The 16,358-nt window shown below is 35.9% G+C and overlaps 9 protein-coding genes across 9 annotated transcripts; 3 read left to right on the forward strand and 6 right to left on the reverse strand.

Moving 5' to 3' along the window:
• Window positions 1–227: 227 nt before the first annotated feature.
• On the reverse strand, window positions 228–1,487 carry FDP41_011126 (uncharacterized protein; the record flags this gene model as incomplete). Its single annotated transcript, XM_044701501.1, has 1 exon — window positions 228–1,487. The coding sequence occupies one exon, from the start codon at window positions 1,485–1,487 to the stop codon at window positions 228–230; it is 1,260 nt and encodes a 419-aa protein (XP_044567861.1).
• Window positions 1,488–1,950: 463 nt separating this feature from the next.
• FDP41_011127 (uncharacterized protein) lies at window positions 1,951–3,713 on the forward strand (the record flags this gene model as incomplete). The annotated part of the gene is made up of 3 exons (XM_044701502.1): window positions 1,951–2,188; window positions 2,597–3,281; window positions 3,467–3,713. 3 exons carry the CDS (start codon window positions 1,951–1,953, stop codon window positions 3,711–3,713), a joined length of 1,170 nt encoding a protein of 389 aa, XP_044567862.1.
• A 500-nt stretch (window positions 3,714–4,213) lies between these two features.
• On the reverse strand, window positions 4,214–6,133 carry FDP41_011128 (uncharacterized protein; the record flags this gene model as incomplete). The annotated part of the gene is made up of 1 exon (XM_044701503.1): window positions 4,214–6,133. The coding sequence occupies one exon, from the start codon at window positions 6,131–6,133 to the stop codon at window positions 4,214–4,216; it is 1,920 nt and encodes a 639-aa protein (XP_044567863.1).
• Window positions 6,134–6,225: 92 nt separating this feature from the next.
• FDP41_011129 (uncharacterized protein) lies at window positions 6,226–7,666 on the reverse strand (the record flags this gene model as incomplete). Its single annotated transcript, XM_044701504.1, has 7 exons — window positions 6,226–6,553; window positions 6,625–6,634; window positions 6,723–6,809; window positions 6,895–6,966; window positions 7,075–7,134; window positions 7,242–7,278; window positions 7,394–7,666. The coding sequence occupies 7 exons, from the start codon at window positions 7,664–7,666 to the stop codon at window positions 6,226–6,228; spliced, it is 867 nt and encodes a 288-aa protein (XP_044567864.1).
• Window positions 7,667–8,850: 1,184 nt separating this feature from the next.
• Window positions 8,851–10,266, forward strand: FDP41_011130 (uncharacterized protein; the record flags this gene model as incomplete). Its single annotated transcript, XM_044701506.1, has 1 exon — window positions 8,851–10,266. One exon carries the CDS (start codon window positions 8,851–8,853, stop codon window positions 10,264–10,266), a length of 1,416 nt encoding a protein of 471 aa, XP_044567865.1.
• Window positions 10,267–10,673: 407 nt separating this feature from the next.
• Window positions 10,674–11,364, reverse strand: FDP41_011131 (uncharacterized protein; the record flags this gene model as incomplete). The annotated part of the gene is made up of 4 exons (XM_044701507.1): window positions 10,674–10,934; window positions 11,074–11,085; window positions 11,189–11,225; window positions 11,324–11,364. The coding sequence occupies 4 exons, from the start codon at window positions 11,362–11,364 to the stop codon at window positions 10,674–10,676; spliced, it is 351 nt and encodes a 116-aa protein (XP_044567866.1).
• A 134-nt stretch (window positions 11,365–11,498) lies between these two features.
• Window positions 11,499–12,888, forward strand: FDP41_011132 (uncharacterized protein; the record flags this gene model as incomplete). Its single annotated transcript, XM_044701508.1, has 4 exons — window positions 11,499–11,780; window positions 11,899–11,976; window positions 12,102–12,376; window positions 12,516–12,888. The coding sequence occupies 4 exons, from the start codon at window positions 11,499–11,501 to the stop codon at window positions 12,886–12,888; spliced, it is 1,008 nt and encodes a 335-aa protein (XP_044567867.1).
• A 136-nt stretch (window positions 12,889–13,024) lies between these two features.
• Window positions 13,025–14,707, reverse strand: FDP41_011133 (uncharacterized protein; the record flags this gene model as incomplete). Its single annotated transcript, XM_044701509.1, has 1 exon — window positions 13,025–14,707. One exon carries the CDS (start codon window positions 14,705–14,707, stop codon window positions 13,025–13,027), a length of 1,683 nt encoding a protein of 560 aa, XP_044567868.1.
• Window positions 14,708–14,831: 124 nt separating this feature from the next.
• Window positions 14,832–16,280, reverse strand: FDP41_011134 (uncharacterized protein; the record flags this gene model as incomplete). Its single annotated transcript, XM_044701510.1, has 1 exon — window positions 14,832–16,280. The coding sequence occupies one exon, from the start codon at window positions 16,278–16,280 to the stop codon at window positions 14,832–14,834; it is 1,449 nt and encodes a 482-aa protein (XP_044567869.1).
• Window positions 16,281–16,358: the final 78 nt, after the last annotated feature.

A 16,358-nucleotide genomic window follows, 5' to 3' on the forward strand; every position in this document is an offset into this window, starting at 1 on the left:
AGAGTGTTGATATCCCATTTCTAAGAGAGGAGTGTGATGACGTTCTGTTGTTAGGGATGTTAAGGCTGTACTGTACGGAAAGCCATTTGTGTGAAATGTGGAAAACAATAGGATTTTAATTTTTCATTGAGGCTTATTAGCTTAAATGGTATAGTGACGGCTCAAGGGAGGAAAAATTGAGGGTCGAATCGACGAGAAGCCAATTTGCATATTTTCATTGTATCTAATTATTGATAAATTCGTATTCTGCTACCATTTCTTTCACATATGAGCAACTCCCCCGTGCGTTCGTTGATGCATAAACCCTGAGGACCTTTAAAATCATCCTCTAATTTCTTATGCAATATCCAATCGAGATGAGTATTTTCGAATAGGTTATAAAAAAGAATTGAATTTTCCGATTGGACGATAAGACAGTGGGAAATGGGGTCCATGGTTGTACCATAAGTCTTACGGAGTATTTTCTGATCACTACCAAATGCATCACGCAGATCAAATGGCTTATGCAAGTGGCACCATTCCATTCCCTCGTGAGAACCCACTTGAGAACCCACTTGCTTATCATCTTGTAATAGTTTCTTCTTGCACAATATTCCAAATTTGTTCCAGCCCCCAATGGCCAAGTAATCGTGTTGATCCATTGCAAAATAATGAATGGTCAAAGGCAAGCCATCCCAAGGTATGACATGCAATAGCATTCCTGTTTTTGAATTCAATACCTTTATGGATCGATCAAAGGTTCCAATAAATAATTTTGATTGAAATTTCAATAAAGATATGCCAGTAATGCCCTTAATATCATCCAGTACCCAAAGTTTTCCTTTGCATGTTGTTGATTCTATGATATTGCTGTCAGCATTTTGATAAAGTCGCTTGTTACTCAAAAATCCATCCAAATCATATTTATGGAGGCTTTTGTCTCCTTTGCAGTCAAAAAACAAGGCATCTGAAAATGCATCTCTATAACTTTCTTCAACACACAAAAACATCGGACCGGAAGATGGTGTCGAAATTGAAAATTTAAATTGTTTTGAATGTAAATCAAAAAAGTGAATTCTATGAGTGGCACAATCCGTACATAGTATGCATTCATGATTGTAAGAAATTTTGATATCAAACGGCTCTGATAAAGGAACATCATCCATCAACAAGAACAATTCATGAGTGTTTTGAAAAGTTGTCAATAATTGATCACTATTCCCCATTAGTGCTCTCAATTTAAAAGTATTCAAAGAGAAGCCTTGTTGTGGTGATTTTCTCCTCATTTTGTCCTTTAATTTCTCAAACAACATGTTCTTATCAGAGTGGTGTTCACCATCATGCAAAGAGGATGATTCATCATGTTCAACAAAATATTTCAAAATTAATGTTACAGATTCTTCATCGTCATCATGTGGTTTCGTTGTCGTGTTGTTGTTGTTGTTTTGATCCAATTTGACCGAGCTCCGAGTTGGATCAAACCAACCAAGAAGGCAAGATCCTGACATTCTATTTTTTCAAGTCAATGCATCCATTAAAATGGATGGATTTGGTGATGCTTTTTAACTTGTGATTTCTATTGTTAAATTTGAGTATTCTATTGTTTTTGGAATCAGCTCAGAATTCAAACTCAAGTGTGTTTGAAAGCGAACATGTCCGAACATGTCTATTTTTTTTTTTTATCACTGTCCATGCGTTTATGCGAACATGTCTATTTTTTTTAATGTATTCACCTAAAACTCAATGAAACGCAGGTGAGTGTTGTCGTTGTCGTTGTGGTTTTAGGTGAGGAGTATACCTGCACTCATCATATTGTTTACTTGTTCTCAATCGATAAGGTACAGGAAGAATCACACACGAGCATACCTTTGAGGTGGTGGTGGTCCTGTACTTCACTCAAGATTAGAAAAAATATTATTCTCAACTGTTTCCTATTGAATCATTTCATCAACCAACAACAACATCATCATCATGAATAATCATCCAATCGGATCGTCCGATTCAGTTCTCAATTCCTCTTCAAGTCTTCAACAACAAACACTACAAAATGGAGGATCTTTTGTATCACTTCCAACCACTTCCTCGGCCAATGTTTCCGAGAAGATTTTATTTGCTGCTTTTAATCAGGATTGTAGTTGTGTAAGCATTGGTACGGATAGCTCGTATAAGGTTTTTACGTTGGATCCATTGAGGAAGTGTTATTCGCAACGTAGGTTGAGTTTTTTGGTGTTCAAAGGCATGAAACGTGGATTTTGTAATTATTGAACGAATGTTCATGACGAAATAATGTGTATCATTGGTTGTGATTAATTTGGTGTTCATTAATTTATTATTATTCCATCCATACATATATACATGCCAATCATCAACATGTCGATGAATAACAAACGCTTGATCATTATAACACTATCCCGAAACCTCACCAATGTGGCACAATTATAATGTACATACCAACGAATATAATGCTAATGATGATTACATTCATTGGATCTTCATCATCACCTTTTGATCCAAAACAAAACACAATCCTTATGGTTACGGAATTTGGCGTCTTGCTTTTGGCCTCTCACCCATGCACTCATATGCACAATAATTGCCAACGCAACAACAATAACAGCTGGAGGAATGAGTTGCGTTCAAATGTTGTACAGTTCAAGTCTATTAGCTCTTGTAGGAGCAGGTCATCAGGCGAGTTTGAGTCCTAGAAGACTTCAACTCTTTAACTCATCCGAGAATAAGGCTATTTGTGAACTCAATTTCACATCAACAATTTTGAATGTCAAATTGTCAAAGAGAAGACTCGTAGTAGTTCTTCAGGACAAGATACACATTTTCGATATTTCAACAATGAAAATTCTTCGAACTATTGAAACAGATAACAAATTAGGATTATGCGTCTTGTCAAGCATTCCATCATCAACACCAACTGGTGTCAGTGGAGGAAAGAATGATGTGAGCTATTTAGCATTTCCATCCGCAACAGAGACGGGTGATGTTGTACTCTATGATGCCATTAATCCTAAACATGTAGGAGTTATCAAAGCTCACAAGAGCGACGTTTCAATTATCCAATTTAATCAAGACGGTACAATGCTTGCCACAGCTTCTGGAAAAGGAACTGTGATTAGAATCTTCTCAATTCCAGGTTGTGAACTTTTGCACACATTGAGAAGGGGTTCAACAGCAGCACGTATCTATAGTATTTCATTTTCATCTGATTCAAGTATGGTTTGCGTATCAAGTGACAAGGGAACTGTTCACGTATTTAAATTGAATCAAAGCTCAGAAAAGGAAGAAAAAGAGTAAGTTGAGGATGATTTGTGAAATTGCAATTCGAACTACATGAATCAATCATAATTTATTCTTAACGATAATGCTGTGCATGCTTAAAATTATTTTTTCAATGAAATTGGATTGTCAATACTATTTTAAAATCATTCACAATCATATATGCTTGAAACAACCCATTGCTGATGTTGATGTACAGAAAAAAGAGAACTCAAAATGTTGGAACTCTCAGTGACACACTTCACAATATGTGGGATAATCATCGTAATTTTGCCCATGCAACTGTGAAATTGCCAGAAAATGAGACAAGAAACATTTGTGGAATAACTCCAAACAATGAGTCATTGATTGTTGTCAGTTTTGATGGATACATTCATCGTTTTGCGCTGGACACAACCAACGGAGGGGAGTGTGTTTTAGAGTCCAAAGTAAAAATTCTTGATTAATAACAAACAAGTGATTTTTGTCTCGATATCAGAATTAACCACCATTGATTGACTGCGCAACAATTCCGATCCAGCTTAACAAATAATAATAATTAAATAAAGATGTTTCTTTATTTCAAAAATAATGATTCAGCAATTCAAATTATTTCGCAACCACATAGATGGCATGGATTAGAGCACCAAAGTAAACTGTCAGAATGAGCAAGATGATATTCAAACAAAAGTGCAAACCACAGCCATCTTTTAACAAGACTGCAACAGGTGGCAAGAAGAACGCAATAATAATCAAAACGAGAGTAGAGAGACCCATGATGGTGCCGACAGTTGTTTTTTTTGATGGTCGAATGAGATTTCTTTTTTTTCAATGTGTGACAGTAGTGCTGTTTGGATTCGGTTTCAATTCAACGGCAATAGCAAGGAATTGCTTTCCAATTCAAGCCAGAACAGTGTGTCTCATTGCTCAAAGGAGCTCTCACTGAGGTGACGAGTGGCATGATTCACTAAGGAGTTTGTCTGTGTGAATCTCTTGGAAATAAGCTTGCCCTTCGAATATTCCCTAATCCCAGATAAGCCATGGCCAATCTCTCTAATCCAAAACTACATCCAGCATGAGGCCAAGCTCCATATTTAAGAAAATCAAAGTTGAAATAATTCATTCCATTCTTTTCATATTCTTTCAACATTTCAAAATCATGAACACCTTGATGTCCCCTACCAATACATTCTCCTCTGAGATAAATTTCAAATGAATGAGACCAACTGCTGTCATTTGACACAGATTCATTGCTCGAATTCATGACATGAGAAGATTTCAAGCAAAAAGGGAATTCGTTCAAAATAAATAAATCTATATGATAAGTGTCACGAATGATTTGAGATAGGATTTGCATGTCATGTGTAGAGAGACCTTCTTCAGGTAAAATTTCTCGTTTCCAATACCAATTTGGTTGATTTTGATCATGATGTAATTCTTGGAGATGATTGTTCAGTAATGAAAGAGCTTCACGGTAAGAAAGGAGCAGACAAGGTACAAGTCCCTGATGATCATTGTTGACATCCATTGAAGGAGTGAAAGAGAATGAATGAGCAAACATGGTTTCATCCATATGGTCAAGTTCCAATGGAGTGTTCTGTTCATTGCTGGAAGAATTTGAATGTGAATACTCGTGTCGAACCAATGCCAATTCTTGAGACATTTCATTTTCAAGACTGGTCAATATTGAGTTCAATAATTTGTCGACCACTTGAATGACTTCGAAATAATGTGAGTGAATGACCATTTCGAAATCTAAACTTGTAAATTGTGTCAAGTGTCGACATGTTGTTCCTGCGTCTGCTCGAAATACTGGTCCTACTTCATAGACCTTCATTAAATCACCCTGAATGGCCATTTGTAAATAATGTCGTGTAGAACTTGTCAAAAAAGCATTGGAATTAAAATATTCTACTTGAAAATTATTTCCTTGGCTTGATTTTTGACATTCGATCAATTTTGGTGTATGAACTTCAACAAATTCCAATTGTTCCATAAATTGACGAAAGTATTTTGTAATACTTGATTGAATTTTTAAGATTGCCAATTGTGAAGGTACTCTCATTGAAATTACCCGATTATCCAACTGGTGTGAAAATGATATTTTGGTTTCCCTCAAAAAATTGTCATTGTTCGAAAATGGCATTTCAATAGTATTGGATATCTTCATACAATCATGAACATGAAAAGGTAAACTCCTTGCCAATGACAATAAATAAATTCTCTCAATTTTGATTTCGATATTTTTAAATTTTCCTGTAATTACTTTTTCAGCAATTTCCTTTTCTGCTGGACATACCATTCCAAAAACTTCAACAATCGATTCTGGATTGATCTTTTTCACAAAATTAATCATTTCTTTCTCCATTGTAAAAAGTGTGGCCAACACAAAATGAATACCTTCTCGAAGAATCAAAAATCGTAATTTACCACTTCCTCTATTGGAGTGCACTCGACACTGCAGTCTCACAAAGTTGGATGTGATGGAGTTTGTAATATAATAATGATTCGAGTCGTCATCACTCGATGGTTCTAAATGTTCCATTTCTGTAATCGTGATCCTCTTCAGGGGTGTGATCATTAAATTTTGTAATGATGATGAACGATGATTCATTTCAACAACTTGATCATCATGATGATTATTTTCATTAAACAATGAGGATGATGAGGATGATGTTGATGAATTTAATCTTGTCCATTCTTGAACCACAGACGGAGAAGAGGAAGAAGAAACAATTCGTCCAAACTTTTTTGATCCATTTTCACTTGTAATTTCTTCCCGAGTAATTGTCGGTAAGAGAAAGAGTTGTTGTTGATAATAGTTGTCTCGAATTGAAGTTTCTTCTTGTCGTTGCCGAAGACGAGCCTTTCGTTTCGCTTCGATCATTTTTTTTGAAATGTTCATCCATTAAAAGAAAGATAAGATTAATATTTACAAAATGTCACTTTTTAGAGATATGATGTAGTTTAACAAAAGTTTCAATGACGTGCCGAGTCTATGTTATTGTACTTTTTAGTGTGTTCAATAAATTCCATCAAATGTTGATTGTAGTCAGAAGGATGTAAATAATTGAAAATGTCATTATGATTAGCATTGGGGACTGTCACGAGCTTGAATTGATTTTGAGCTCTTTCGAAAAGTTCAACACCATGTGAATATGGAACGATGGAGTCTTCTGTTCCGTGCACAATCAAAACTGGAACCTTAATAGAGTTCATTTTATAATTATTATTAAACATGTCATATGGCCGTAGCAATGGCAACAGTGGTTTCATAAATGTCTTTCCCAATCCAACTTGTAATATCCTGAGAGAGTGAGAATGGTATCATTGGAATATATTGTGGTCGTCTCATAAAAATTGACAAAAAACACTTACGATAACAGTGCTATTAAACAATCATTGTCCATTGGTGGTGATAATGATTGTCCATTTTGATGTGTTAATAATGAAAAAGCTCAACACTATATACCTACGTGTTTGTAAAATAAGTCCACCAATATTTTGATACTTTTTTGCTAAATGACAAGAAGGACCTGAACCAATCGAAATTCCAAAAACATCTAATGATGATTTTAAATTTGCATTTAAGTGACAAACCCTCACATGCTTAGAACAATCTTTCGAAGAGTTTGAAAAATAACCTACAGATATCGGATGGATCAATGTTCTGTTCCTTCACCAAATATTCAAATGCAGCTTCAGCACTGGCATAGACATCTTTGTTTTCAATTTCATATCAATAGCGATATTTCAATATCAAGTATTGAATTTCGAAAATGTTATCATAAAAATTATTATGATCCTATTCTTAACATTATACACTACCTCCTTCCGATGGTTTTTGCCATTGATCATATCCATAATATTCATAGTGTAATACATTCACTGAATATCGCCAATTAATTTTTGAAAGATATCGGCATGATACAAAGTTGGAGAGATGATCATCATTGGTTCAATAAATTATTATAATAATAATTATCAATCCATACCATTCAAAGTCCTTCTCAAAAATTCAGCATATTGCAACTATTCCCACCACATGCCATCATCATTCCGATCACCATTAAATTCGTGTAATTCAATAATTCATTTAGGGAGTGATCGTTCATTCCAATGAACTCATAGAAAACACACAACCTACCATCTCTACAATATTCGTTCCATTTCCATGCGATAACAAGATGGTCGTTTTTACCTTTGAATCATGAGCCTTTAAGAAATAAAACGGAATGGTTCTTTTTGAACTCTGAGAATCACGCAACACCAGTTTTTGAAAAGTAGAAAATTGATTCTTTGGAGTGGGTGGTGGATAAAAGGCAAGAAAACTCAACAGCTTTTTGAATGGATAATGAATTCCGATCAACACAAGTGGCAAAAAAGTGAGTGAGTTTAAATAGATATTTGAAAAGAACATTTTTTTGTGTTCAACAACGATCTATTTAATTTCTTTTTTTGGAAATCAAAGACAACCCGACATTAAACAATACTCAGTAGTCTTATGTGTGTGCAACGAGATTTTTTCGCTGGAGTGAGCAAAGATTCAAATCTTAGCTTGGATAATGGAATTAGTCTCGCGAAAGTCCTTTTCTCGTCACCCAAAAACTAGTTTTGCTCAAGAGAATGCAATTATTTCTTTTCACAAATCACCACATTGACAGTCTTCCAAGAGATCCATTCGAGCATTCAATCTCACATCCAACACTTGTTCATAAATGGCATTATGAGAGGCACACATGTAAATAATGTATCGTTTTCCAGTTGTTGAGTTTTGATTTGAGTAAATTACATGACAAGATCGAATAGCTTTTCAGTCACATCTATTCACAGCGCATTTCGTTTGAGAGTTGAGGCTAGCATGTAATCCTTGATAATGTTTGCATCCAGAGATTCCTCTCAAATTCTTGACTCTATTTCCTTCATTGCCGTGTGCTGACATTTTTTTTAATGTTTTTGAAAAGTGACAGGCAAGGAGTTGAAAGCATTTCATGAGTTTAGAAGATTTCATTAAGGCTTGGCAGGATGATGATGAAAAGGTTCCTTATTGTTGGTTTTCACCAAGTTGTCAATAAATGATCCTATTATATCAATATGGTCTTCCTTTTACAAAACCAAAGATGTTCCGACTTGTCTGATACCACTACCCAAACTTTGCATCTCACTTGATTACAACCGCGGACGGAATGAAAGTAGCACAAGCATCACATTAAAATCATGTTGGTGTTTGACATTCGACTGAAAAACACCAACAGGAATTCACTTCAGATTCTTAACATTTCATTCATCGGACCAAACATGGACGAAAGGAATGGTCCGCTTTTTGAAAATGGTTGTGCACCTGGATCGTGACTCGAGAGATTGCCAATCTGGTGTGAATCTGAGTGGTCGCGACCGTGCAGAAGAATGTTGTTGCACAACGACGACGAAAGGTTGTGATTACGTTCTTTGGCATCACCTCGAAGTTTCTGTCTGTCAGTTGTTTCAACAGTTCATGGTTGAATATATTTGTTAAAAACAACTATTCGGAATAAACACTATTCAAAAAACATCTTTGAAGTCGATACAATACATACCTCTTCAAAATTACATTAAAATATTGTGATGGTACCAAGTCCTAATGAATCATTCTCAAGATTGACAAGTGGCGTTCACTCTTCCTGTCATGCATCATGTTCACCTTCTTCTTCTTCTTCTTCTTTGACAACAACATCATCCAACACAACATGCCCCAACCACAGCAACAATGTGAATAGTAGTCATTTCCCACTCATCTTCTCCAAAAATAGTAGCATCACAGCCTCCACCTTCAAAGAACAATCATTTCATCTTGAGAATCACATGTGTCTTGACTCTTATTCGCCACCTTCTTCTTCTTCTTGGAATGAAAGAGTTCTTCCCTCTCGAGAGGATTCTCTCATGTATCATCACCATGTGGAATTTAAAGACACAAATGACATTCCATGTTCCTGCACATGTTGTTCGAATTGTATTGTCGTTCCCAATTCTCCAACCACAAAAACAACAACCTCATGCTTAAAGTCGTATTTCATTCAAAATCAACAAGAACAACAAGCCGAACCTTCGAATCAAAAGATAATGAAGGATCTTGACATGCAACCCATCATGATGAGGTGCTGTCATCCTTCAACCGAACATGTCCAAAGGAATGAATTATGGTCAACATTATTCTCTCAAAGCTATGACATGTTATCAGAATTTTCATTGAACCATCTTGTCGAATTCTTTTATTTATTTCCTTTGAGTTTTGAATTGAAACTAGTGACGATTGAAGATTTTCAAAACGATTCAAATAGTAGTGCAACCAATGGTTTCATTGGTTTCATTCAAAATTCATCTTTCGATTGTTCAATGAAACAATTTAATGATCATTCTTCTCATGAATGTGTAGGTTCAACAACGAATCAAAGTAATGTCTTGTCACAATTGTTGAAATTTCACAAACAGGACGACAAATCCCTCCTATATTCGAAGATGAACCTTTTCAATCCGTCTTCACTGCCATCCTCAACACTCCTTGTGACCAAAGAAGATTCAACGCTTGGCAGTTCTTGTTCTTCATCTTCTTCTTCAATTCTGAATGCATCATGTTCTGAAAGTCCATTGAACGGTTCTCAGTCGACGACCACTTCTTCCAATCAGAACTTGCTTTTAAATTCTAATTCCACACCACAACAAGAACAAATTCTACACACTCAACAAGAAGGTGTGAATATTAACTCTTCCAAAGGTCAAGAAATTCTTCTGTACGACAAGATTATGAAACGAAAACGAGGAAGACCTCCAAAAACAGGTTATCATGTCGAATTTTCTGAACATACCTATTCCATGATTTTGAATAACAAGATGGAGGCCATTCACATTGAAAAGACAAAAAATCGAAGAGGAAAAAACAGAAAGAGTCGAATTTTGAAGAATATTTTGGACATTCAGGAACGAACACAGAATAATCATGCATCTTCAACCAAGGTGTTGAATAAATTAAAAAGAAATGATTAAGTCTTTGGTGTTAACTGTTCTCATTCAGATGTTTGTAAACATTGTAACTCTTGTCACAATTGGATATGAACTATTTCAAAGATCAATGAAATAGGCCTATTAGTATTAATGTTCCAATTGGATTCAAGATGGGCAATCGTTCATTCCCTTACTTGAAGAGTGTTTGTCCATTCCCTTAACATGTTACGATTAAGGGCTGATTCCAATCGTAAATGTGAAACTCAATACTTATTGAATGACAGAATTCTTGAGAAGGAATGTATTTAATGTACAGTCAGTATCACACTATAGTGTTAAAGGTGGTAGATGCATGTGAAATAGTAACAATATTTCACAGGTCCATTCGTAATGAAGGATTAACATTTCAGATTAGTTATTATGAGAGGTAACGTTGTTTCTTTTGATGATTATTTCAAATAAAATTCCACATTCTTTTTCCATTTAAAGGTATCCACATTGTTGGTTGTCACTTGATGCTTTTCGAGAGCAATAATTTCATTTTTCGGAACTTCAGAAAGCGATTCCAATTGTGCTCCCCATGAATTCAATGGCTTTGTGTTAATTAATTTCTTGGCAAATTCATTGATTTTATCTTCATCACCTTCCATAGTGATCCACACGAGATTTTCATTGTTCTTATCATTGCTTGCTCCTCCTTTAATTCCATGCTGTGATTCCATGTTTCACATAATGAATGTTTAAATGATATGCAAAACAACAATATTATTCCATTATTGTTTGAATCATTGTTTGAATCATTGTTTCATTCCACTGTGAATATGAATTGCCTTAAAAAAAACAACTCACATTACTCATTCCCTTAAATTCATTCATCCATTCCACATTTTTGTATTTTCATTTTGTATTTTAATTTTGTAAAGGGTCGGAATGAATTCATGCATAAACACTCTTGAGTGCTTACCCTAACCACTGTTTGTCGGAACATGACTCCTTGGCATCTATTAATGTATTCATTCATGAATCAAAGCGTCCGGTGAAGATCATTTGTTGTTTATTCATGAAATGTTTCAAATTCATTCGAATTATGAAAACTTACTTTCCGACAGCACGAAAACCTTTGCAAACGAAATTTGTCATTTTTTTTATTTAATTTAATAAATTCAATTCATTTTTATTATTATTATGAACAATTCAAAAAAGGTGTTGAAAAATTTGATTCATTCACGGGATAAGAGTTCAAGAGCGCTTTATCGCACGATTACAAAAAAATTATGACATTTGACACTCCACTCGTTCTTCTTCCTTCAACACTACCACCACCGCAACAACTCACAAGCAATGATTCCTTCAATCCTTTTGGATTTCATCCTGTTGATCCACAAACTCCAATTGACCTCGCCGCTGTTGGTATTGGAGCTTCTGTTTTATTGTTCAATTTTTTCGCCATGAGTTTAGTGTTTTCCAAATATAAAAGTATGGCTGTGAAAACAAAACATCCAATTTTAATGATGATTTCCTTGATATTTAATGCATTGTTATTTATTGGATATTGTGTAAGTAGAGTGTGGAGTGAAACTTTAAAAATGTTGACAAGTGAACTACATAAATTATTATTGAAATTATTGAAATTATTTAAATTTGTTGTTGAATGGCACTCGGCGGAATATATAGTTTAATAATTTATTGTTGTATCCTTCCAATTATGACTATTGTGTCATATTCCGAGTTTGGTTTTTCAATATTGGATTGGTAGGTTCATCATTCACAGTTTTCATTTATGTTGACAATCACAACGAATGTGCAATTTCAACCATTTCACAAAAATATCAAAAAAACACCACCACTTTCCATTTTCTTAATCTTTGAAAAAACAGTTCGGATGGATCAGTTGTTTATTGACACGACTTTTAGTGACCTACGTTACATTCAAAACTCAAAAGAAAATTCGATTTCCAATTTCATTGTTCATTGCACTTTTTATGATTCCAATTTTTGTTTATTGTTTGGTGGCATCGACTGTGAAAGAATTATTCTATGATCCAAAATTACAAAATAATTGTAAATATGGAACTATTGCTGTGGCTGTGAATTTGGCCATGTTGGCACTCTATTGTTTCATTATTGGAGTGTTAATATTTCTAAGCAGAAAGTAAGTGATCAATTCATGTCAAGTACAATTGTGCGCATGAATCCAATTTATCATCATTGCAATATTGATTGAATATTATACGATTGAATGTTTTGTTTGTTTTTTGCATATTTTGTTGATATGTGTGAATACTTTTCAGAGTGCAAGAAGATTTCAATAGCTCAGGAACAGAGGCCATGGGCTTGGTTGGAATTGTCATCTCCATAGTGATTGGATTATTGGCATGGCTCTTGTACTTGCATCGAATTATTCCAATTCGTATCATGATTACTCTTCTTCCCATCATTATTGGATGTTATTATTTTTGGTCCTACTTTGGTGGTATTGTGTATGCCATTGTGACATGTTCGAGTGAGGAATACTTTTTGGATTGGTTAGAAAATCAAAATGTACATGATGTAGCCACCAATCGAGAAATTCAGGAGGAATTGAGAGAATGTCGAGAGAAGCTTCGTGGCATGCAATGCTGTACTCTAAGCACGAGTATGGATGCCAATCGAATACTCCTCTAGATAACTTCAATTGCTACTTCAAGAACATGGGTATTTGAATTGTCCAACAGAACAACATTCACCTCACTACTCCTCTCTTGTAGAACAGACACACATTCTCTTTATTTGTCCAACAATATCACAAGCAAGACAAGGTTTAATATTTCTTTGTGGTTGGAGCTGAGAACTTATACTGTGAGTTGAAAATTTCATATGGAATGTCTTTCGAACCTTCCTTGTATAAAATCTCAATGGTTCGAGCTGTTGGCGTGAATGGGAATGATTCTAGCAAAGAAAATGCCTTATAATCCTGACAATATCGCAAATAACCAAAAAGCATGGTATTGTAGAGACGTTCACGCAAATCAGGATCTTGAATCTTACTGCGGAACTTGAAAAAGACACGTTCTGCTTCATTGAGATGACCACATGCAATGTAAGCATAAATAATACTGTATGCATTTGCCGCACCTCCAGTCTTTTCGATAATGATCTTTTCTAAATTCTTGATTTCATCAAACCTCTTTGACTCACCCATTGTAAGCAATAAAGGTCTGTAACAAGCAACTGGAATTTCATAACCATCCTTCAACAATTCAACATAATAATGATAAACCTTATCTAATTGTTCATTTGAAAAGTAATAACCGAATAAGAGAGTGTAGATTGAAATTGATGGCTTGATCTTTTCCTTTCTCATGTGACTGAATAAGAAGGAAATTAAATCGTTTCGATTATTTTCACATGCTGCGACCATCAAAATACTGTATGTTGATGTCATTCTCCTGATACCCATTTCTGGCATTTCATGAAAGAATCGCAAGGACAAATCTAAATTTCCGTTTTTGCAATGATGACTAAGAATTGGAGCAAATACGTCAGCATTCAAATGTCGGGAATCTTTTAAGCTTAAAGTGAGCGCATGGGCCTTTTCCATCATACCGGCGTTAACATATGCGTACACTAGTGTGGTGTAATGGCGACCGTGTGGGTGTGAAACTTTCTTGAATAACTCTTCGACCTTTTCCACGTTTTTACTTTTGGCATAAATACTCATCACAGTGTTAGCAAGATTATCGTTAAGTGGAGTTCCTGAAAGATTATTCTCGTAAATAGAAATACTCTCCTCCACAAGACCTCGTTCCTCATAGAATTTTAGTAAGACTGCAAAAATTGAGGAAGCAGCCAAGGAATGATATTTGTTTTTCATGGCTTTCAAATGTTCAAGAAGGTGCTCTTCTGTGACTCTTCTATCGCCTATTGCAAATTCTGAAAATTCTTTAAAAACTTTTTGAGAAGTGTTAGGATCTTCATCCTGTGGACACTCTTTCAAAAATTGGAGGATTTTGTTGAGTGCGGTCTTATTCGGAGTGAAAGAATTCTTTTTGAAGGATGAATACGAATCGTAGATGGATTGTTTGAGAGGCTCTACCTCTTTCTCCACTTCTTCAACGAGAAAATCATCAACGAATACTCCTACGGGTTTTTCTTGTGGTGTTGTTTCCGAAGGAGGTGAGGGAGTGAGAGATGATTCATTTGAGGATTCATTGATATTATGACTGTGAGTGGCTGTTGTTTTTGTTGAATTTGTTTCTTGCATCATGATACTTGTGGATGTCTTGCGGTGATAATTGGCCACCATCATGGTCCTATTATTAATTTGAAATAATGATTGTTCGGGATGATTCTTCATAGAACCGAAATCAACAATTCCTTGTAATTTCGCTATCAGTAAATTTGATGATGATATCCATTGAGAGGAGAAAGGAGAGGGCGATGATGCCGCAGACAGCAAAGCCTTCCTGGTTAGAAGCAACATGGCAGAATGACCTTTCATCATTTTTTTGAATAGAGTTTTTTCGATATTAAATTGAAATCACATGAATGAATTATTTATTAGTTGATCCTGAACAATTCATTGGATACTAGTAGTAGATATATTCATTCAAAGATGAAAAAGACTATTATTGGTGTTGTTGTAAATTAAGTTCGAGAAGTAGGTCCTCAATGGAAAGTTTAAGAGGAAAGACGGAGGAACAAGCATGTGGTGGCGATAAGGATGAACAAGACCATGTGGCAGTGGTAGCAGCTGGTGGATGATGCATCTGCAGAGGTGTCGTCCTATGTGGATAACATCCTGTGGTCGTGGTAGTGGTCGTAGAGGCAGCAGGTAGACTATCATCCAAACTTTGATAGGAAACTTGCTGAGGATTAAGAGATGATTGTGCAAGTGACGACGATAACGATGATGTCAATAATGGAGGAGTATTTACATTATGCGAGAAAGGTGGAGAACGGTGATGAACGCTCGTGTCATGGATATTCTGTGAAAAAGAAGGAGGGAGTATGGAAGAAGATGTCACGTTGTTTGCTTGTGGCCATTCGAATGAGGTGCTGTTATTGCCAATAGAATATGTTGCTGGCTGTTTTGGTGTGTGAATGGCTTGTGAATTGAGAAGATTATGATTCGCAAAAGGAAAACCTCTAGGTACTAGACCTCCACCGGTGCTGCTACTCTGATTATTTACATCCCTAGTAGAAGCAGTCGTTGTGAAACATGGGTCCGATAGAGAAGACACATGGAATAGTTCTGAAGGTGGTTGTGATTGACGAATTGAAAAAGGAGGAAATTGCTGGATTTGAGGTGAAGGAAGGTTGCATGAACTGGATTCGGCCATATTGGTGTCGGCTGCAATATTATCCGAACCTCTAGGTTGTGGTGGTTTTGGTTGCATTCCCATCACTGTGTGCGGTGATACTTGTTTGCCATGTGGCGGTGGCGATTGCCGGGTGTCTACATGTACGTCATGAAGCGGTTGTTGTTGTTGTTGTTGCGGTTGTGCATTAGATAATGTTTGGTGTTGCTGTTGTTGCGGTTGTGACTTTGACCTTTGTGCTTTCCTTCTACTTTTTGAACCTCTTGGTTGAGAATGCATAACATTTTGCTGATTTCCATAAATGGCCGGTATTTTGGTCAACCTCAATTCAGTATAATTACTTGCAAATTGTTCGTCTGTGACGAGCTTTTTAATCCGAAGTGCATGAGTTGGTTGAAGGAATTTAATAAAGGTATTACTAGTAGTATTATTACTTGGAGGAGTATTTTGAGAAGTGTTCGGATTGCCCAAAATGCTGGTCGTTGCGGAAGAGGAGGTTGGAGAAACTCTTTGGTTATTGCTTGCAAGATCATGATGTTGTGGTGGTTGTTGAGAATGCAACTGCTGTTGTGAATGAATTAGAGTTTCATTCACAAATGTGAAGGTGTTTCCAGTGCTGTTCTGATCAGAAATTGATGTTGTTGCACATGTCGTCGACACGTGGTGGTTGCTTTGGGGATTGCTCGTGGTGGAGACATCTTCGACAGGACTCGAAGAAGATGAATCTGACGACAACGAAGACGTTGGATTCGTCATCCTTTGTGAGTGCTGGTGAGACCCTCCTTGTGGTGAAGAGCGTTCTTCTTGTTGTTGGTCTTTTGGATTCGGCATGCA

This window comes from Naegleria fowleri (genome assembly GCF_008403515.1).
Source record: "Naegleria fowleri strain ATCC 30894 chromosome Unknown tig7, whole genome shotgun sequence".
In the NCBI taxonomy this organism is placed as follows: Eukaryota; Heterolobosea; class Eutetramitea; order Acrasida; family Naegleriidae; genus Naegleria; species Naegleria fowleri.